Source organism: Penicillium arizonense, assembly GCF_001773325.1.
Source record: "Penicillium arizonense strain CBS 141311 chromosome Unknown PENARI_contig005, whole genome shotgun sequence".
NCBI lineage: Eukaryota > Fungi > Ascomycota > Eurotiomycetes > Eurotiales > Aspergillaceae > Penicillium > Penicillium arizonense.
Genome location: NW_019173282.1, coordinates 1,554,143 through 1,574,823, shown reverse-complemented (window position 1 = coordinate 1,574,823; position 20,681 = coordinate 1,554,143). Strand labels below are relative to the sequence as shown.

Below are 20,681 nucleotides of genomic sequence, written 5' to 3'. Positions count from 1 at the left end.
ATGGATGATCCGAATGACTTCGGGTATACAGCACATCCGGAGGTTAAGTCATGTAATTAGAAATGGCCCCATAAATAGTGAGAAATAGGGGGAATGGAAATACAGAGTCGTTGATATCTCTAATTGGCCGGATACAGTACAGATCGTGACAATATCTGTAGTCCTAGATAGCTCTGGGGAGAGATCTCTTCTTCCTCTCCTCGTCTCTACCAATTCTATCCATATTGCTCGTATTAATTCTTCTTCCTTCTTCTGCTATTAAATCCCCAAACCAGTTCCTCCTGTAAACAACAGAACGACGAACTTTAAAGCCACACAACAGCAAATATCAGTTAATGAGACAATGAAGAAAATGGGTTCATCCAAAAAAGTCTTCCGGGTCATCATCGTGGGCGCAGCAGTTTCTGGTCTGAGCCTCGCACACATGTTGGAGCGCGCAGGGATCGACTTCGTGCTCCTGGAACGTGGTGAGAAAGTTGCATTTTCCGGTGGTGCCAGTATTGGGCTTCAACCAAATGCTTTGCGCATCATGGATCAGTTGGGTCTTTACGAGGAAATTTACGCAAGCACAGTCCCCGTTGAAACTGCGTTTCATCGCCGCTCGGATGGGAGTGTTATCAGCGCATCCAAATTTGCCCACAAGCTTGAAAGACGCCATGGATATCCCATCCTTTTCCTTGAGCGGGAGGAACTATTGGAAATTCTCTACCGAAACCTCAGAGGCAAGTCAAAAATATTTTGCTCGCACAAGGTTGTCGATATTCAGTGCGATCAAAATCGTACAATTGCTGTCACTGACAATGGAGCAACCTTCGAAGGTGATATCATCATAGGAGCTGATGGAGTCCATAGCTTCACCCGCCAGGCGATATGGAATAAATTGGAGACGACAGAGCCACAGGTGGCCAAACGGGAAGCTACAAGTACGTGAAGCAAGTTTGACTTCTGCGTTCTCGTGGACGATCCTTCGCAGTGTGCTGATAGGACGTGTTTTGAATTGACAGGTATGATGAGCGAATATTCGTGCGTTTTTGGAGTTTCGACCTTTGTGAGCGATGACCCAGAGCTGGTGCCTGGGACTTCTCATATTACCTACAGCGAGAAGCGGTCTGGCATCTGTGTTGTCACCGATTTCAACAAAAAGTTCTGGTTCTTGATCTTGAGATTGGAGAAAACATACAAGTTCCCGCATATTCCGCGGTACAGCAAGCAGGATATAGAAGATACGCTAAGCAAAAACGCGGATCTTCAAGTCACTCATGCAACCACTTTGGGTGATTTGGCGGGAAACAGAAGCAAATTGGCCATGGTTTCTCTTGAAGAAGCCGCCTTTGATCGTTGGTTTAGTGAGCGGATTGCGATTCTAGGCGATGCTGCACACAAGGTCACCCCTAATGCCGGCCATGGTGGGAACACGGCAATTGAAAGCGCAACTGTACTTGCCAATTTGCTATATGAAGCTAAGAAATCCACCAAATTCGGGTCCCTCCAGCCATCCTACAACCAAGTTACAGAGGTTCTGCAGCATTATCAGGACGCACGGAATGAAAGAGTCATGAAGGCTTACACCATGTCATCAATGGCCACTAGATTCCAAGCAACACAGAATATTTTGTGGAAAATTGTTGGAACAAGTATCATGCCGCTTTTTGGCGAAGAGGCCGAAGTGAACGCTTCTACCGAGCTCCTCCTTGGTGGACCACCGCTCAAATTTATTCCCTACAAGGGCCGTCAAGGTAGCATTCCTTGGGACGGGTGGACACCACAGTCTATGGCAAAGGATGTGATCGCCCAGTCATCTTTCCTGGTCGTTTTGAAAAATTCGTCAAATTTCCTCACGCTCTTGACTGCCGTCGCATTCGTTCGGCAATACCTGTGGGGTTTTTCGCCAAATATCAGCAAACCTTTCGCTCGAACTGCCTGTGATCCTGATATATTCCATAGCAACCTAGAAACATTTCTCAGCTTCTTGACCTTATTGCCATTTGGGACTATTGGGGCTATTGAGATTCTGCGAACAAAGAATCTTTTGCTCAAGCCACTTGTGTCAGTTCACTTTCTTCATGATATTTCTATCCTTTGATTGAACCACTAACTGAGGGTGGTTTCTTAGATTGCCCGTTGCGTATGCTGCATGGTTCGTAGACCGCAAGGTTCTCTGGGCTTGGTTGGCTTTGCTTGCCACATCTATTTTCAGGGGTCAGCTCCTTTTCCCACAGGCATATGGGTACACAATCACCATTTCTGACTCATACCTCATCTACCGCGCCCAAATTGCCAGTGTCATTTTGGTAGGTGGTATTTGCAGTCCTATTCTGGGCGCTCTGTGGCCAAATACAACATTAAGCGATTTTACCGGTGCCATGATTGTGGGATTCGGACTTGCATGCCCACTAGTAGCCCCAACACTGGTTGCCTTGTTTAATTCGGCCATCGGCCGCAACTCTGTACAACCAATGTACGGCCATCAAGATCTTCCAAGGATCAAACAGGCTTACACGACTAGCTTTGCAATTTCTACTGTTTGCCATTGGATGCACCTAGTTGCAGTCCAGTTTGGTAAAGAGTTCCTGTGGAATAATTACCTTTCAATGGCAAATACCGGCCTCTTCCTAAGTTTCCTTAGTTGCTTGTGGAATACCCCATCTCGGCACCAAAGCATCACGTTCAAGCTTCAATTCGCATTAGGGACTATTTTTTTGGCAATTTTATTCGGACCAGGCGGCACTGCTGCCCTCTTGTGGCTCTGGAGGGAAGACAAGATTCGGTGCAGGGAGTGACAGACTGCAACGTTGCTGGCAGTTCGACGGAATATGGAGAAGAGGTTTGACGGAGAAGAATTTTGAATTTTGTACTAGTAGCAAAACGAGAGAAACGGGGGGGTCTGAGTAAAGAAACAGTCCTACGGGGGTACCCAGTTCTCAGGCCGCTAACCTACGTACAGTTATGTACAGAGTCCGCTGGGGAAGCAAAACATGCTTTGAAATAGCTTTTAATTCTTTCTTAGTAACCAATACATTCTGGGGCTTGATAGGTTGTGAATTATTGTCTTTTTTTACTGATTGCCTGGATTAGCGCCGCAGGCCCCCGAGCTTGATCTGTGCCTTCTTTGCCCTAGGGGTAATGAAGTACCTAGGGAGTTAGTATGGCAGCTACATAAGTTCGAGACAGTTTATATCTTCCCCTTAAAGTTATGGTCTTCAACTTCAGAATTTTCCTCCTCTTCTGCGACAGTACTGGTAAAAATTCCGATGAGCGGTCGAGTACGCGGGCCGTAGGCTACGTAGGCGGGGATGCACTCGGAAAGCCGGGACAGGTAGAAAAAAGATCACGATGAGCAATAATATGTCCCATATAAAATACTTGTACTCGCCAGATCTAGTCCTCCGAGACGCATTGTTCCTTCATCTATATAAGAGCCGAGGGGACTATCGGCATGCTGACAAAGACATAAGCCACAACTACATTGACGCGCAATTGTTTCATTGTTATAGTATCATAGAAATCAAATCAAAAACAATAATAGCAATGATACAAACAACGCCCTAAGAACAGTTTCAATTGCGAGTGCGTCGCTTATTTAACCGCTGGCTCGATGGTTACGCTCGTGCGTCCATCCTGTGGCGACTCCATGAGTGTCAGTCGAAAGCAATGTCTTTCTTCTGTAAATATATCCACTTTTTGGTTCCAAACGCGCAACCGCAATAACAAATTTACCGGATGCGGCGGAAGGATACAGAAGCAAGTGGAGATCGTGCGAGGTATTGGAGCGCGCCTTTGCGACGAGTACTCCTGGGTAAGGAACTTGATCTAAGATGGGGCCTTTCAAGGTTGTCTCATCTGGTCCCTGGTTATTTTGTATATCTGTAAGCAGCTAAACCCTCATAGTATCCGAAAAAAGCCGCTAACTCACCCTCATGATCAGGGATTTCCAGTCTTCCTTGCGAAGTAACATGGCTTTGACGGTGGCCGTCTTGGTGTGCGAGGATGCTTTTTCCAGTGGCCAGTGGATGACACCGGTCTTCGCTACCAACGGGTTCATTTCAAGATGCAGCTTTTCCAGAGCCTTCTTGCGTATCTGCTCGTCTCCAAACTCACCAGCGGTATGGGCGATTGCATGGGTCATGGAATAAGGACAGGTTCTGTAGTTACCCGGATCAATACTATCAGCGCCAATCAGTCCTACGGTCTCCAATTTATCCCTGTCGTTGAATCGAACATCAATTTACGGAATATGGCCCAATTGCGCCTTGCAATGTGGTCCAAGTGGCCACGGCACATCATAGCATTAGCTAAATCAGTTAAAACACCACACAGGCCTGGAATTGTGAACCCAGTAATCCCGGAACGGATCGGAATAATTGAGCCATCTGGCTCCATGAACTAGGTGATCAAAGCATATTCGAACTTCGAGGTGAGATTGGCCGCGTGAGTTGTACCAAAGACACGATCGTAGACAACCTGACCCACTCGACCTTGTAAATTGCAGGGAGTAGATCAATGAGGCCCACAGGGAAACAGTGTATAAGGATTAGATTCCCATTGTCGGACCACGGCGTTCGAAAGGCTGTGAATATCGTAATCGTAAACTCGGCCTTTGCTGACCCCAAATGCCAACGAAACAAGCTTTGTGTAGCGCATGTCTCCTGTATTGGCCGTGTATAACGCAACAGCCTGCAGGAAGAAGCCGGTGACCATGATGTTGTCCTCCTTCACAGGATCGAAATTAGTCGTGAACTTGCCCCAGAGAGCCTCCCACTTCCAATATCCGAGGACAGGAGGGCTCAAGCTTTTGGCAATAAGTTGACGATAGGTATTGCTGCAATAACCGGGAAAGTTCGGTACACATATTCCTTGGTACATTGCTAAGCGGTACATCGCTTCGTGTAATTGATATCAAATGCCGATGTCTGAAACCGGTCAATCGCAACGAAGTTGGAGAAATCGTTCAAATTCTGCAACCCAAGATCAAAAAGCCACTGTATCCATCGCAGCTCGTACAGTGTGAGTTCGCGCTCAGCCTAAGGGGCGGTGAGACGGCGTCATCTTCAACTAATTGGAGAAATCCAGGAAGATCGAGGTTTCGACGGTCTCTCGTTGATGCTGCTTTGCATGCCGCCCGAGCAGAGAACCGATTGAATCCTACATAAAGCCCTAGCAGCAGGATGCCGCTCAACCATCCAGCCCCTTCCCAAACTGCAGTAGGAGGTGCAGCCCAGTACGCGCCACCGATGGAGAGCAGCCACAAACCTATTGGGAATGCTAATCTCCCAACACCAAACCACGCTAAAAAACAGACCGGAAGCAAGACAAATGTCAATAAAAGCAAAAGTGCTCCAAACGCATTGAAACAGGCAAAAAAGCCTGCCCCAGGAAAGACGAGTAAGAGAAAAGCTGCCCGAGCCTTTGGTTCGGAGTGAAAAGGGCTAATCCCACGGCAGCCATGGTCGACCAACAGATGAGTATCCGCCGTTAGATTCGATTGCGGTGAGATCCCTTGCACGCGTGGGACGGGATACGTTCAGCGAATGTATCCATGAAGTTCGTGTGTGATGAGAAGAAAAGAGACAAGGCAGTAAAGAAAAAAGAAGAGAAAGGTTAAGTGAAGATATGTAGGGATCCAATTCCGCACGTGCGCCGCTCGAATTTCGATGGATTTGGATATTTTATACACTTCGCCGCACAATACGGGCTCTTTCATGAGAGCGTTGTTGGCGTCAACATTCAACCACAAATGGCGGCCAGTCGCATTTACGGTGCTTTCATCGTGAGCATTTTCTTGCACCGGTATGAAAAAATCACGTCAATCGACTTGTCTTCCTATGTCTTGCTGCACCAATCGGCGGAAATTGGAGATCGGAAGACCAACCCGTGTAGCCAAGTCCTCTCTTCTCAGATCCAGGGGATGAGTTGTGCTAGTTGCGCTAGCTCAATTGAGGAGAAACTGTTGGGTCTAGATGGCATAACGATGGTCCACCTGGATCCTCTCACAGGTCTTGCAGACGTGGTGTACAATGGTCGAGTTCTCCAGCCTCATAGGATTGTCGCTGTGATAGAGCAACTGGGTTTCACCTGCAAGCCAATTGTCCCAGAAACTGGTTACGATCAATGTTCCGGTCCAAAAACCTGGAACTAGTGTTTCCCATTCTGTTGCTTCATGCCGGGACTGGGGGCTTTTTCGACATTGGGACTAGACATCATTACATGCTCATCTTGGAGGGTCTCGTGCAAGGCGCTTTTGGATGGCCATTTTATCAAGCCACCGTTCAATCCTTCCGAACTAGCGTTGCTAATGGACTCTCCTATCTGTCAATGGATACTCTCATTGCCTAGTCAACTACGATGTTGTATGCCATAAGTCTAATCTTTTACTTTACAGACTACCCTATTAGCTACAGATACAGGTCATATGTTCTTACCCACTGCCCCACTACAATTTGACCCGGCAACCAACCCACCATTTTATTTTTCTTCCTACACCTCCCCTATTGCTCAAATTGCAATGAAAATAGGCGCAAAAATTAGCAAAACGGCGTAGCTTACTGCTACACAAAGGTCAGCTATTGTGTCTGCTTATGAGTGTGGTGTCTCGTAGGTGAAATTAGCTAATGATTTCGGCTGTTCTCGCAAGACAATCTACAATACGCTAAAACGCTATTTAGAAGGCGAAAAGCTAGAGAATCGCGAAAAAACCGGCCGGCCTCCTATGCTAAGCTCTTGAGCTATCACTTGCCTCTATTTACAAGCGCGCCGGTAGCCGTTTTGGACCTATAAATAGCTTAGTGCTGCGACACCTAGTCATCCGGCTCGATCTACTATATAGCGAGTTTTGCAGCAATTTAGACTTAAAAAATGACGTTCAAAATAGAACATACCAATTAAGCCTCCTCTTGCAAGGAAACGGCTAAGATTTACGCGAAAATAGTGGCGTGAAAGCTTCCAATCGTAGATCTTCTCGGACGAGTGTTCGGTGCAGCGAACCTCGAACTTTGGACCACAATGGTGCTTCCGTATAGACACCGAGGGTCTTCGGCGCGATCTTGTGAATGCTAAGGCTCACGTAAAAGATATTTCACAAATGGTTTAGGCCGGAATCTAGATAGGAGGTCGAACAGATTTAATAATTATAGAACGTGACGAAGAATCGGGTTTAGGGAGGGGTTATACTACAAAGTCGTATATTTCGACGCTCGAAAAAGGTCTAATGCCAATCTACACCCCTACTTTAGTATTTCAGCAAGATAACGCGAGAATTTATCTAGCGAAGGACACGTAAGAGTGGTTTGAAACTCACAGAGTATACGTCGAGGATTGGCCCGCGCACTCACCCGATTTAAACCCAATTGAACCGGTATAGCGCTGGTTAAAAGTGAAGCTTTTTGCAATATTTCTAGAGCTTATTAGCCAAGGAAGGTCGGAGGTAGACTGGCAATATTTTAAAAAATGCCTGGTGGAAGCTTAGAAGGCATTAGATTAGGCAAAGATAGATTCGCTAATATTGAGCATAGGAAGACGTTTAAAGGCAGTGAGGAAGGCTAAGGGGTATTACACAAAATATTAAGCGAATTTTCGAAAGTGCTGTTATTAAGCAACCCTGACATTTAATTACAATATTATAGACCATAAAATGGTGGTGCTATATACTATACAAGTGATATATATATTTTGAGAGGGGACCCGAAAAAGTGGAGTGGGTAAGAACATTTGAACCCCCATGGTATGTCGCTACATCTGCTACGCTGCTTTCAGTCATGTCACTCAATAAATTCATGTCGGCCCAACTTCGACGCTCTGCCACGGCGGCGCTGATCGAATTTGCGGGGCTTCTACCCATGCAGGCATATGCGCTCGCTCTCGGTCGACCAGTGCCGTCTCAACTACTAAACCCTGGGGACAAAGTTCTCATACAACCGAAAGAGAGATTTCTTTGTGATGGCATTCTGGTCAGCCATCCTGGCTATTTCTATCAAGGACATCTGCTGGTAAACGAGAATTTACACAGGCGAATCTCGCTCGATCAAGAAGAATGTCGGGGATATTTGCTTGGCTGGGACTCTGCATGAGGGGAATGAACCTGTTCACTTGGAGGTTGTATCTGGAGGAGGCAGGGGCCGCATGAGTGAGGTTATCAACTTGATCTTACAAGGGCAGCGGAAGAAAACAGGGCTTCAGCTGTCTGCCGAACGGTTCTCCGGCGCAATTGTCCCCACCGCAGCTATCTTATCTATTGTTTCTTTCTTATACCGGCTACCAGATGGCCTACTGAAAGCACTTGAATTCATGATGGCGACACTGGTTGTAGCCTGTCCCTGCGCCATTAGCCTGAGCCAACCTGCTGCCGTAATGATTGCTAGTGGTGAGTGCTCCCCAGAGCCAGCGCATTGGCAATACTTACCTGATCAGTGAATATCCATTGGGTGAGAGCTCTTCACTAATCAGAACTTGGATTTCAGGAACAAGTGCGGCGCGAGGTATAGTGCTGAAACGTGGCGCGTTGACTTTGCGGATGCTTTCAAGTGCCACAACAGTTATTTTCGATAAGACGGGGACGCTGACCTCCGGTAAAATATCCGTCTATAGGTTTGAAATGAGCGGTGATATCTCCCAGGAAAGGTGGTGGGAGATAATTGCATTAGCGGAAGAAAAGGCTCCCTCACACTGGGCGCGGAGCATTCTTCTAGATTATTCCGACGCCAGAGTCCCGGGGAAGTGCAAGGTAGGGCTCCAGGTGCTCAACTATGAGAATTTATCTGGCCCAGGCATCGGATCTGTTATTGGTCCACACTCAGTGTGCATGGGTAACGCTGCGATGCTTCGTGAATGTGGTATACATGATTCCGAGCGCAAAATGGAAGCTGATTTGGCTGCAATGGGGGCTTCAGAAATGTGTGTTCTGCTGGCTCTGGACGGAGACTATGCTGGCTACATCACCTTTCGAGCCTAATTGAAGGAGGATACCGTGCAAGCCATTGTCGAGCTTCAAGGCCGTGGCATCAAATGCTGCTTGGTAGGGTTTTTTCACGTTTGAATTGATTTCAAGACCAACGCAGATTGACATCAACTCAGATGACTGGTGACAGAGAAGCAGTTGCTCTCGATATAGCCCGTCATGCTGGAATCATGGACACTTGGCACAGTCTCAGTCCGATTGAAAAAGTCCAGCAGCTCCAAAAACTTCGAGCTGAGGGGAAGATCGTTGCAATGGTGAGCTTAGATTTTTCCGGTTTGTGTAGATTACCACTGCTAATGCCGAACATGATATCAGGTTGGGGATGGAATAAATGACGCTGCAGCGTTGGCCGCCGCTGATGTTAGCATCGCTCTGCAAAGTGGTAGCTCAATTCCAATGGCCTCAGCAGACGTTGTGCTCTTGAATTCTTCACTTCGTGATATCTACATTGAGTTGTCGATTGGTCATCACGCAACTAAAACCATGAAGTCAAATGTGTACTGGGCATACCTCTACAACGCTGGGCTTATGCCGCTGGCGATGGGCGTAGGGTCCCCTTGGAATATTGTTATACCTCCGTGAGATTCCCCGCTTCCTCGACTCGTGAGATCTTGCTTATATAGATCTATGTGTAGTTCAATGGCTGGAGTGTGTATGATTGGGTCGTCGCTGGGCGTGATGGTAAACCCAATGAGACTGGAGAAGCGTCTAAGTCGGCTGCCTCAAGCAAAACTACCACGGGGGAAAAGGGCTCATAGAATTAGTTGAACGACTGAGTCATACTAACCATCCAAATTCAGAGCAATTTTTACAGAGTTAGATTGCAAGTAATTTTTACTCAGACAGAAAAGAAAAAGGAGACCAGCCACTATAGCGGCATATGAAGAGCATTGCTAGAATTCAGATTGCACTATATACGGTTATAAACTTTCCCCAGAACGATTATGGAAGACAGGTCACTGTAATTGTGCAACGGTATCTATCAAAAACATAAGAGAAAAGTGCTCAATCGCGATCGAACTCCACTCCTTCCATGCGCCCATCAATGCGCCATGCAGCTGTTAATGCTGCCCAATCACCTGTTGACATACCTACTGAAGCATTGCGGAGGTTGGCCTGTGAGATTTGTCCTTCTTGATTGAGATACCCTGTTAACATGTGTTAGCAAAACTGGTTACCCCTTTTTCTAAACCAAATTCTTCGGAATTATGAAGTCTTGATAATCAGGCCTACCTCTTGTGCATTGCTGGAAGAATCCCAGATGCTGCATTGCAATGCCCTCGAGCGTCTTCACCCAAGCATTTTCCGCTTCCTGTGTGGGTTCAACCGATTTGGCATTTCGTCGCATGGTCTCTGCGACAATGTAGGCGGCATGCTGTGCTCTCTCATGCAGGAGATGGGTATAGTTGGGAGACGTGGAGCTCTGAAGATGGGTGAAGAGCAACAAATTAGGGAAATCTCGACCCAACATTCCATGAAGCGTGCTCGGTCCGGTAATCCATTTCTCCGACATCGTGATTTCATCCCGTCCTGTAATTGTCATATTCGCACGCTCCGAATAGTCATTTCCCCAGTCAAACCCGGTTGCATAAATGATGCAGTCGAGCTTGTGTTCAACTCCCGCGGCAACAACGCCCTGCTCGGTGACACTTTCAACCCCTTTGCCATCCGTGTCAACCAGATGCACATTGGGCATGTTGAAGGCTGGCAAAAATTGATCATTAAAGCACGGCCGCTTGCATCCGCGATTGTACCAAGCTTTCAGCGCCTCCGCTGTGGGAGAATTATGGACGATGCTATCGACCCGCCTCCGGATTTCCTCCATTTTCGCAGACTCAACATTTTGTAGACGCTCCTTGAATGATTCCCGCTCCTCCTGATCGTGGAGTGCGAATATGTGCTTCGTCCACCCATCGTCCACCATGTCCACCCCGGGGTTAGATCCGTTAAACACAGCGTCGAAGTTGTTGACACGTTCATATTGCCACCCTGGCTTTGACGCCATCGAGGAGAACCAAGTCTGATCGGTTTCGACATTGTCTCGTCTATCTACCGATGAGGGAGTTCTCTGGAAGACAAAAACCTCTGCTCCAGAGGCAGCCAGATGGGGTAACGCTTGGATGGTTGATGCCCCAGTTCCAACCAGACCAACGCGCTTGCCGTGCAACTTATTCAAAGGCTGATCAAATCGATCACCACCGGTATAATCGTAGTCCCATCGCGACGAATGAAAGCTGTGGCCTTTGAAATCTTCAATTCCAGGAATCCCAGGGAGATGTAGTTTGTGAAGAATGCCAATAGCTGATATGACAAATCGAGCTCGAATCGTATCATCTCTACTCGTTTTACCAACCCAACATCCCGAAATCTGATCCCATGTTATCGCTGTCAATTCTGTCTGGAATAGCGCTCGCGGTCGCAAATCTTCCATTTCAGCGATATTTTGAATGTGGCTCTGGATCTCATGACCAGGAGCGTATTTAGCACTCGGGATATGACCGGTCTCCTCCAGTAAAGGCATATATATGTAACTAAGCAAAAATGTCAGCTATCAGGAACGAAATTAATAAGAAGATGAGAGTCGACTGTACGCTTCTGTGTCGCAATACAAACCGGGATATCTAATTTGATTATTAGCATTTCTTTATATCTTGAGGTCAGTAGATTTGTCTCATCAAGAAAGCCGAACCTGTTCCAATACCAAACACCACCAAAGTCCGAAGCTTTGTCAACCATTCGAATTCTTTTTACACCAGCGTCATGGAGCTTCTTCGCGGCCAGGACACCACCGAAGCCACATCCGACAATGAGCACGTCGACATCCTCGTCGACAACAGGGCGGGCTCCATCGAATTGAGCCCAGGGATCGACTGCAAACTTGGAGAGCTCCCCGGTGGCTTCGCGGAACTGCTGAACACCATTCTTTGTGACACGCTTTTGACGCTCATCCCGAATCTTCGCCTCTATTGCCTCCTGACTATCAGCAGCAACATCATTTCGAATGGCGGGCATTTTGAAAACGGTTCAGCAAGGATCGATATTCAAGAATTGTAATGAAAACTGAAATCAGGAGTGCAACCAGGAACAAGTGTTGCTCTGCTACTCAAAACTTATCACAACGAGTCAATAATGAGGCATTGTTGCCATCACTTTTAAACATCCAATATCAGACAAACTTATGTTCCCATGACGGAAAGCCAGGTGTAGCCCCACCATGCGTAGTGTTTCGCGGCTAGAGCTCCATGACTTCGCTCTAGATGTGAGACTAGGATTCGGAATCCTTCGAGCGAAACTACTCACGATTTCCGCCCTTCATTGCCGGAAATATGTCGTACATTTCCCTTGTACTTTTGGCGGGCTACGCTGGGATTGCTTTTTCACAGGTTATCTTTCTCATTCCTTTCCGTCTGAGTAGGTTTTCAGACTGGTAGCTCAACAATGACAATTTTGCTATCTTTTGTTCGTAAACGCTGATTGTCAACCTTTCTTGCCAGTAAATACGTAGCTCACAGGCTCAACTAGGGTTTAAAGCAAGACCAGAATTGTTAGACAATAGTCTTAAAATGGCCTATGATTACCCCTATAGTCTTCAAAATTTCAAGTAAGGAAAGCAATTGGTATGTCACATTAGTTGAATCTCTTCAATAAATCAACACAGAAGGTACCACATTCATGTTCAGATGCCTCCAACGCCCTTGGTTGTTGAGCATACGGGTGGATTCCTCAGGCTCCTCCCGGACCTTTGACTAACTAGGTAACTAATTAGTTAACTAGGTAGCCTTGCAGTAGTTAGTTCTAGAAGAGTGATATCTTCCTCTCTCTATCTCCATTACCCCATATACTCTCCCTGCCATTCCCTTGCGTGCAGCTCATACGGGTTTCTCCGAACAGCGACGGAAGCGACGGAAAATAGTTATGGAATTCCGAGGCACGTCAATGAAATTAGATACAACTAATAGGAAATAGGAAGCCATACTTTTTGGCATTCCGTCATGATGGATAAATATAAGCCGGGAGCCATGTTTGATTCGCGACCTATTGTTATCCTCATATCGCAGACTACCGAGCAACCGACGAAGAACTAGACATGTCCGGGCCTGTTGCTCTCCATGTCATTATCAGCAGCCAGCCTGGGAAGCGCGAAGAGGTAGGTAAGAGACGGCTCCACATCCATCCGTTGCTTCGCTCATGTGAGAACAATCAAGCTCCTTGGACATTACCGGCAGGCTGTAACGGCAGCACAAGTTGATCCCTGTATCTTAATGTATTATGTCGGTATACCGCTGAATAATGATGACGGTACAGAAATTGTGGTATTTGAATTGTACGGATGCCCAATCAGAATACATCCGAGCTGAGACCTTCTACTATTGGAATGATCGACAGGATAATATGACCTGCATCTCATGAAGCATGCTGACCAAGCCCCTGCCAGATATGTTGACCAAAATGCGCTGAGCACACACCTTATTTCCCCAGAAATGCAAAGTTTCAGAGAGCAGATCAAAGACTTGGTTAGTGAGACGAATGTAAAGTCTGCCAGGCCGATTGGAAAGAGCTTTCTGAGATCAGATACAACCGAGGAGCCAGGGCTGACCATTTTGGCACACATGCAATACTCAGAGACAGCCGATATGGAAGAGGTGATTGAGAAAGGGGCTCAGTTGATTGAATATTGCCAGTCAAACGAACCAGCCACCCAATCCTACCTCTGGGCTGTCGAAAAGGGAAATCCACAATCTATCGTGGTTTTTGAACAGTTTGAGTCTAGGGAGTTCTGCTTTAATACCCACATGAAGACTCGACAATTCCTCCAGGCTACAGGGACCCAAAACGAGGGCCTGGTCGCGAAGCCGACATTCGCAACCAAGCAATTTGGGTTCGATCGGCACTGGCCATGAATAAGTGATAAGTTGGAAAGAAAAGGAATTCTTGCAAAGGAGGACCAAGACTGTGAGATTTGTAGTCACTGAGAAATTTCAAACATTCCTTGACTATCTAGAGAAGATGAATCTCATCACCGCTAAGTGTCCCAGATACACATACATTATAAAATAACGAGTAGACAGTAGGGTAAGGAATGGACGATAGTGAATCGCACACCACTGGTCTTCAATTGAGAGTTCAACTCCAGCGCAGAAAAGTCAGAACGGAATCATCTAAGAAACGATTACAAATTGTTACAGAACAGTGCCTGCCGGTATGGCCCAGGGAAAAGACATCAAATCGTCCGGCCATAAGGATGTGAGGTCGTTATGATGAAACGCGGGGTCGGTATCTGTGAACAGCGAATCACCCAAAATTTGATCCAGTGTCGTACTATCCAGGTCAATTGGCACATTATAAGTCAAATGCGAAGTCACCATCGGTTGATGCGGCGGTACTTCGATTGACTCGGTCGCATCCGTATGGCCTACGGAGGCGGGCGCAATCTCCTGCATGGTGGCTTTGACTGAGGTGATCAGGGCGCGTAGGCGCCGCAAAACATGGCGCGCCATTGCGAAGGTGGGTGCAAGATCATGGAGTATCGACAATTCTGTCTTGAAGCAGGACGCAGCCCCCGCGCGCGTTTCAAGAGAATTTTTGGGATGCATTATTAGACAAACTAAAGGGATTTGGGTAACCACGATGTGAAAGACGGCGATGAAGCGGCTAGAGGCGCGATTTGGGGAGTCTAGTAAAGACTGAATAATACGCAGAACATCACGGATGATGGATAAGCACGTCGCGGCAACTTCGTGGTCGTATTCAAATGAGAGTAGGCTGCTCTGGTGAAGCAAGAGTCTTAGTTGATTGAACCGCTAAGATTTGTTTAGCTGTGAGATATAACATATGGGGGAAGTCGTCCAAATTTACCAGTTGAATAATGCCCACATGGGGAGGAGAAAATGGTGCCTGGTTATCAACAGACTGGGACTTCGGATCCGGGGCTGGTGGTTTCATGTAAAAGGGTAGGTTTTTCATGACATGTGCGACTCGGGCATCCATCCCGGCAATATACTCAAGGGTCATCGGTTTCCTGGCCCTCGCCGCAAACATTGCATCCCAGATATCGGATACCAGACCACCCCATTTCGCCGCCATGACTACCAAAGGTCCATAGGACTTACCACTACTGTGAGCCTCATTCTGGATTGGGCCGTCCGGGAAAAGCTCTTGATCATTGTGGCAGGGTGGCAGATCGACACTGATCTCTGATTCCCGAATCAAATAGGGGTAACCATTATTGAGAGCTAGACTGCGCTCGAGCTGAAACACGCTCCAAAACACCCTCTGTCGCATCACTTTTTCGAAAGCGGAGCATTGCTCCCATGAGGACGAGTCGTGTAGACCCAATTGGAAACACAGACGGACTGCACGCGTGATGGTTTCGTGAGCGGCACCTCCACGCTCCAGGTACAAGAAATAGCGCGATTTCACAACGAGGCATTGAATGGTCAACAAATTTCCATTTCCTTGCCACAGAAGGCGGCTCAGAATATTCTCCGCGCGCAGAATTGATTTCCAGCCAGGAATTGTGTCGGATGGCTTCCAATCTTGCGTTAAAATGAGCACCTCTGCCTGGATCAAATGGACAAGGGCAAAAAATTGATATCGATTTGGCCGGTCCATACTTGAGGCTCCATTCTCCAACGCATCATGTAATTGTGCCCGAAATTGATTCTCGTTCAAGCAAGGAAACATCGGATTTATCTGAGAGAAGTAGATGTCGACAGTAGATTGCAGCTGGCCAATGTCATCAATATGGGCCTCGCGGTTTAGGATATCGATTCCGCAGATGCGCTCTGTGGTGGAATCATGCCAGTCCCAGTTATTGGCTGCACAATGCTCGGGTGGTACCTCATAACCGGGTAATTCTTGCATTTGATCCCATTTGGCAACGGTCTTGCTGAGGATGCGGATGGGTTCAAGCATGTTTGTTGGTCCACGAAAGCTCTCATCAACCGGGATTACGGGCTCGTTGAGGCGCGAAGACAATGATGACTGGCGGCTTGTCGACTGGGGTGTGGGATTGAGATCAGAGGCATGTGGGGCGGCCAGTTGAGTCTTCAGGGATTGACAATTTTGCTCCAAATCAGAGATACGATTCATCATTTGTGCAAGTGATTTCGTCAATTCTGTATCGGGAACGGCACGGGGGAGCTCACTCGATGGTCTTTGAAAAAGATAACAGCCATGAGAATCAGTCGAACGGGCTTAAAGGTGTGGTCAAAAACTCACTCAGGGATTGTTTGCCGTGGGGCGCCTGTTGCTCGCCGACGTTTCCTCCCCTGAGCGTACGTGCAGACAAGGTCATTTGTCTGGCACTGCTCACAATTGTTCTCGCCGCTGCACTATAATGGACTTGATCAACCCCTAAACAATATATATTGTAAGGCGGAGATTACCTTCACTTTTCTTTTTTGACAACTGACGCTAAATATCCGTTAGTCACGCTCATCATTGAGGCGAGCAGAGTCGATTTACCAAGCGTTAGAGACATACCGACCGCGCTTGGGAGCAGGGCCTCGCTCCCTAGAGTGGGAGCTGTCATCTTCAGACATGATCCTTCAGTGTGATTTAGGATAAAGCAAATGATTCGCGTTCGTGTGATTTCAAGGTTAAAGAGATTGATACGGTGTTAAGTAAGGGCTTCCAATTTTTCAAGGATCAAATTTTGAGGTACATGAAAAGCTGGCATGTACATCGAGAATGATTGTCAGAAAAAAAATCGAGAGTTGAATCAGCTTGTTTACCCCGCATGGGTAAATCCGGGGTTTGGAAGCGGAGAACAAAACGAATTAAAGCTTTAATAGCCGACGGATCCGGGGAGGGGGTGCTCGTAATGCGTCAGAAGTTTTATGCATCGGGTACATTTAGCTAATGGGTGATGACCTCCAGAACTAAGCGTATGGATCGCCACCCCCCGCAGATTTGTGCATAATCTCTCTATTTTTGCCCTATCATGCTCATCTATAATTCTAGGCTAAGGATCAGAATTCGTATACGATCCGATATGGACACATGCATCGCGTTTCATGCCACACCCCAGGGCGTTCCATGGCGTTCCTTTTCTATGTAACTGCTCACCCCTTGTCGCTTTTTGATTATATTATAATGATTACAGCTAGGCATAACCTGAGTTTCACGACATACCGACAATGGCTCTATCATTGGGCGATATATCACTCCAGGGCTAGTTATTCAGGGTTGAGATACTCTAGACAAAGGGAGAAGGAAGCAATAATAGGTCAATATCATTGGTGGAGAAAAAGGACGGGGAAGGACAGAAGCTCCGACCCTTCGAGGACTAACTAACCACTCACATGACCAACCGGGTCATGTGATCTCAACAGATACAAACACCTTAAAGATTGAATTCCACACCATAGTACGTAAGCATCCCATTATCAAATCGCCAAGCATCGGGAGAAATAAAATTCAAGTCATGTGACTTGTTTTCGAGCCTGATAATTTGACTTGGCCGTTCCTGAAACATGAAGCTATTTCCAAGTCCTATACTAAAATATTTACCACACTACCTCCGGAATATATAATCATTTATGAAATACGCTAGCGATACCCTCTAACCATAGAAATCTTGATCAATTAAAAACGCTATGTAAATTAGTAGATATTCAGTGATAAATTTATTTACGATAAAGGGCCTAGAATCTCTAGAAATAAGCTAAGGTACGATTCTGAAGTAGGCCCTTTTTACTATGTTATTTTTAAAATTATATTGAATTTATTAGGGGTACTATATTACTGGATTTGTGAGAGTACAATGGAGTTGGGAATAGCTTCATGTTTTGGGAACGGACTTTGTCAAATTACAAGGCTCGTAGGTTAGTCACATCACTCTTATCCTAAGTTATTTGTCCCGAGGCTGGGCAATTAGTAATAGTTTCCTGACATAATCATGGTGCTTTCCAAACTTTTTGTGGTGCATGTATCACAACCCTTCATATTCTGGGGGCTGATCTAATTCATCACATGCCTTTATGGCGCGAATTGATGAAACCCACTCCTATTTCTCCCGATTCTATTAATTAGATAATCGAATTCTTACGTCTTATGGTGTGGAATTCATTTTTTATGGTCGGACACGAGCTGATTCAGTAACCACGAAGTACAGAGTACGGAGTGGTTCATATCAATATAATGTACCAAGCTAGCCCTATTTATATCCCGTCTTTCACCTTGCACTCTAGATCGTTGTTCTCCGCGACGAAAGGCGTCATTCATGTGGGTATCGATCCTAGCTGTTTTGTCTCTGAATATGAGGTAAAGGAGATCTTTAAGAGTTGGTTCTTCATGAAAGAGTTATATTGATGTGCCATTCATATAGACAGTCCCTTTTCCAGCTTACCAGGATAGCTACCTGATAAATGGGTTTACTGCAACACCATGCATATGTTCGCGCTTGGTCCGGATGAGTTTCCTGGACCTGAAATCTGCCATTCTAATTGGATGGCGGCGGCATGAGCCTTGTTTATAATAGCACCTAATCATTCCTATTGGGACAAAGTATAGGATAGGAGACGTGATGTACCGTGTTTGCTTTGTGTGCTTACGCTCCTTGCCTCGCTGTCTCGTAGGAACGCCCATAATCAACTACCCCTTTTGATGCTCCTTTTTCCTTTTCCATTTTCTCCCTCTCCCTTTCCAAAGGAGCATATGAAGAGAATCGGACCCTTCCATTATTAACCTGTACTGGCCCCAATCTCAGGGGGGTTGTACACATAGGCCACCAGTTTTCACCCTACCCATCCATCATTCAAGCCATAAACTTAGATTGGAATCCTTTCCGGCTAAATTATTTCCTGCCTTATCATGATACTTTGATGGCATAACAAATTTCCAGTGTGCATTATTGGCCACTGGGTAACGAATCACGCCAGAAGCCAATCCCCGTGTTATGGGTCCGGAATCCACCTTCACCCAGTTCGGAGAAACCCAAAGCCCAGCGGGTTGTTGTTTCCCCTCCTCTCTACTCCGTAGATTCAAGACACTTGACCAAGAAGTATATTTGATATGGCGTTTACACTTACCACTATGTTGTAGGTATTATAACAAGCAAGCTATGAGCATGTAAGGGATTCTTGGGCTCAGGACCACGTGTCCAAGTAAGGATGTTCTTAATAATAAACCAGGTATTTACCAAGAAGACCACTCATGTCAATCGACGTAATTACCCCTAGTTACACTGATTGACATGTCTGAGTTTCCACTTGTATTATTACTCCAAAAACCCGAGATCCTATTCATTCCAGGTGTATACGGTTCATCCGTTACAGAGCATATGTAGCAGAATTTTCTAGTCGAATTCAGTTGCCTTAGGATACCGTTGAAGGTGGCATAACAGCTATTTCTGGTCTCAACGGACACACTTATCAGGTTCTGGACCACGCACCTCGAGCAAGGGCATGAACAGCCTTTTACCAAAAGCCTATTCATTACGGTGTATAATGAAGCACGTGATCATATCAGAGGTTTCACTGCGTATTTCAATGCCTTCCCAACCATTCCAGTTGATCTAAACTATTTATGTCACTCTACCCCACGTAGGGTCTTATTAGTATGAATTATCAATGTGAGGTAACCACTAATACTCATCGGAGGTATACCTGATATTAAAAATCAGAAATATTATGTTTGAATGAATTGGATCATTACCTAGTTATTAAATTAGTTAACTAACCCGTAGATCTTGAAGGGTAGAAATATGTTTCGGTCAGGGCACCCATCGATACGAATATTAGCAGATCGACTACATTCCAGATTAATTTGAGTAGGCCCCACGATTTATTTGCCGCCTCGACGTAGAAACACTCAACTTCAACCGAACTGCCAACATCTAATTGTAGCCGGCCATAACTGCATGCACTGTCGCCAAAGTTCCCTGAGAGTTGGGGGGGGGCGTAGAAGGGGAACCAAACTCCTTGATCCAACCTTGGAAGAGTGAGTCGGAACGAGTAGCGTCAGGCAGCTTCTCATCGGCCGTGTTCATGTAAGGCGGGAAAAGACAGCATTCTTGGCGGCGACGAAGCGTAACACGATGAAAATCGCAAGGTAATTTCCAAGGTTGATCCGGCAAAACATGACCACGTAGGACATCTTACGACTATACCAGTGGGCAAACTAGGAGTTGAAGTTAACACCAAGAAGCCGCCAACTAGGAGCATTTATATCCTCCCGTCATGGCAAGTGCATCTCCACGTGTCTTGTTGGAAATACAGAAGAAGTATGTTAAGCAAACGAGAGAGGTCGGGTGACATCTTTGCATGATAATGCAAGTTAGTACAAAGTTGTCAACTGGATAGATCTATATTGTGTAGAAATATGATGCCAGTTGCCAGAACGGAAGTTGATTTCAATGTTAGGTTGCCTGGTTTATAATACATGACGGTGCTACCTACCTCGGTAGGCCGTGGGCATTTTTATGCATCCAATCACAAGATCCTTCTTAGCAAGTCTCCCCACCAGTTGCTTGGGCGGGGCTCCCATGGATTATCCCAACACATTCCCAAAACCCTACTTCCTGTCCTCATCTCCATTTTATTTCACTAGAAGTTGGTAGAATATGCCTCCGCTGGAACTTATCCATTGCCGAATTTAGCCAGAGATGCACCACAAAGGCCTTAAAAGGTTGTACCAACCCGGGTACTAGGTAATTAGATATTTATTTTACCTGCAGAATGAGAAACTTTCTTCACTGAGCCCCAGACTTTGTTTCGCCGTTGGGGGG

At 46.3% G+C, this 20,681-nt stretch overlaps 6 protein-coding genes across 6 annotated transcripts; 3 read left to right on the top strand and 3 right to left on the bottom strand.

Moving 5' to 3' along the window:
• Positions 1 to 352: 352 nt before the first annotated feature.
• On the top strand, positions 353 to 2,780 carry PENARI_c005G00511 (FAD-dependent oxidoreductase; the record flags this gene model as incomplete). Its single annotated transcript, XM_022629542.1, has 3 exons — positions 353 to 923; positions 1,005 to 2,046; positions 2,114 to 2,780. The coding sequence occupies 3 exons, from the start codon at positions 353 to 355 to the stop codon at positions 2,778 to 2,780; spliced, it is 2,280 nt and encodes a 759-aa protein (XP_022490419.1).
• A 796-nt stretch (positions 2,781 to 3,576) lies between these two features.
• PENARI_c005G07550 (uncharacterized protein) lies at positions 3,577 to 4,863 on the bottom strand (the record flags this gene model as incomplete). The annotated part of the gene is made up of 5 exons (XM_022629859.1): positions 3,577 to 3,662; positions 3,718 to 3,847; positions 3,914 to 4,163; positions 4,316 to 4,383; positions 4,552 to 4,863. 5 exons carry the CDS (start codon positions 4,861 to 4,863, stop codon positions 3,577 to 3,579), a joined length of 846 nt encoding a protein of 281 aa, XP_022490501.1.
• A 3,420-nt stretch (positions 4,864 to 8,283) lies between these two features.
• PENARI_c005G06193 (uncharacterized protein) lies at positions 8,284 to 8,944 on the top strand (the record flags this gene model as incomplete). The annotated part of the gene is made up of 2 exons (XM_022629787.1): positions 8,284 to 8,356; positions 8,454 to 8,944. 2 exons carry the CDS (start codon positions 8,284 to 8,286, stop codon positions 8,942 to 8,944), a joined length of 564 nt encoding a protein of 187 aa, XP_022490512.1.
• A 122-nt stretch (positions 8,945 to 9,066) lies between these two features.
• On the top strand, positions 9,067 to 9,708 carry PENARI_c005G08159 (uncharacterized protein; the record flags this gene model as incomplete). The annotated part of the gene is made up of 3 exons (XM_022629886.1): positions 9,067 to 9,204; positions 9,266 to 9,496; positions 9,586 to 9,708. The coding sequence occupies 3 exons, from the start codon at positions 9,067 to 9,069 to the stop codon at positions 9,706 to 9,708; spliced, it is 492 nt and encodes a 163-aa protein (XP_022490250.1).
• A 247-nt stretch (positions 9,709 to 9,955) lies between these two features.
• On the bottom strand, positions 9,956 to 11,962 carry PENARI_c005G02402 (flavin-containing monooxygenase; the record flags this gene model as incomplete). Its single annotated transcript, XM_022629617.1, has 3 exons — positions 9,956 to 10,098; positions 10,184 to 11,481; positions 11,640 to 11,962. The coding sequence occupies 3 exons, from the start codon at positions 11,960 to 11,962 to the stop codon at positions 9,956 to 9,958; spliced, it is 1,764 nt and encodes a 587-aa protein (XP_022490474.1).
• Positions 11,963 to 14,130: 2,168 nt separating this feature from the next.
• Positions 14,131 to 16,494, bottom strand: PENARI_c005G04891 (uncharacterized protein; the record flags this gene model as incomplete). Its single annotated transcript, XM_022629728.1, has 5 exons — positions 14,131 to 14,751; positions 14,807 to 16,106; positions 16,172 to 16,284; positions 16,339 to 16,366; positions 16,436 to 16,494. The coding sequence occupies 5 exons, from the start codon at positions 16,492 to 16,494 to the stop codon at positions 14,131 to 14,133; spliced, it is 2,121 nt and encodes a 706-aa protein (XP_022490571.1).
• Between the last annotated feature and the right edge of the window lie 4,187 nt (positions 16,495 to 20,681).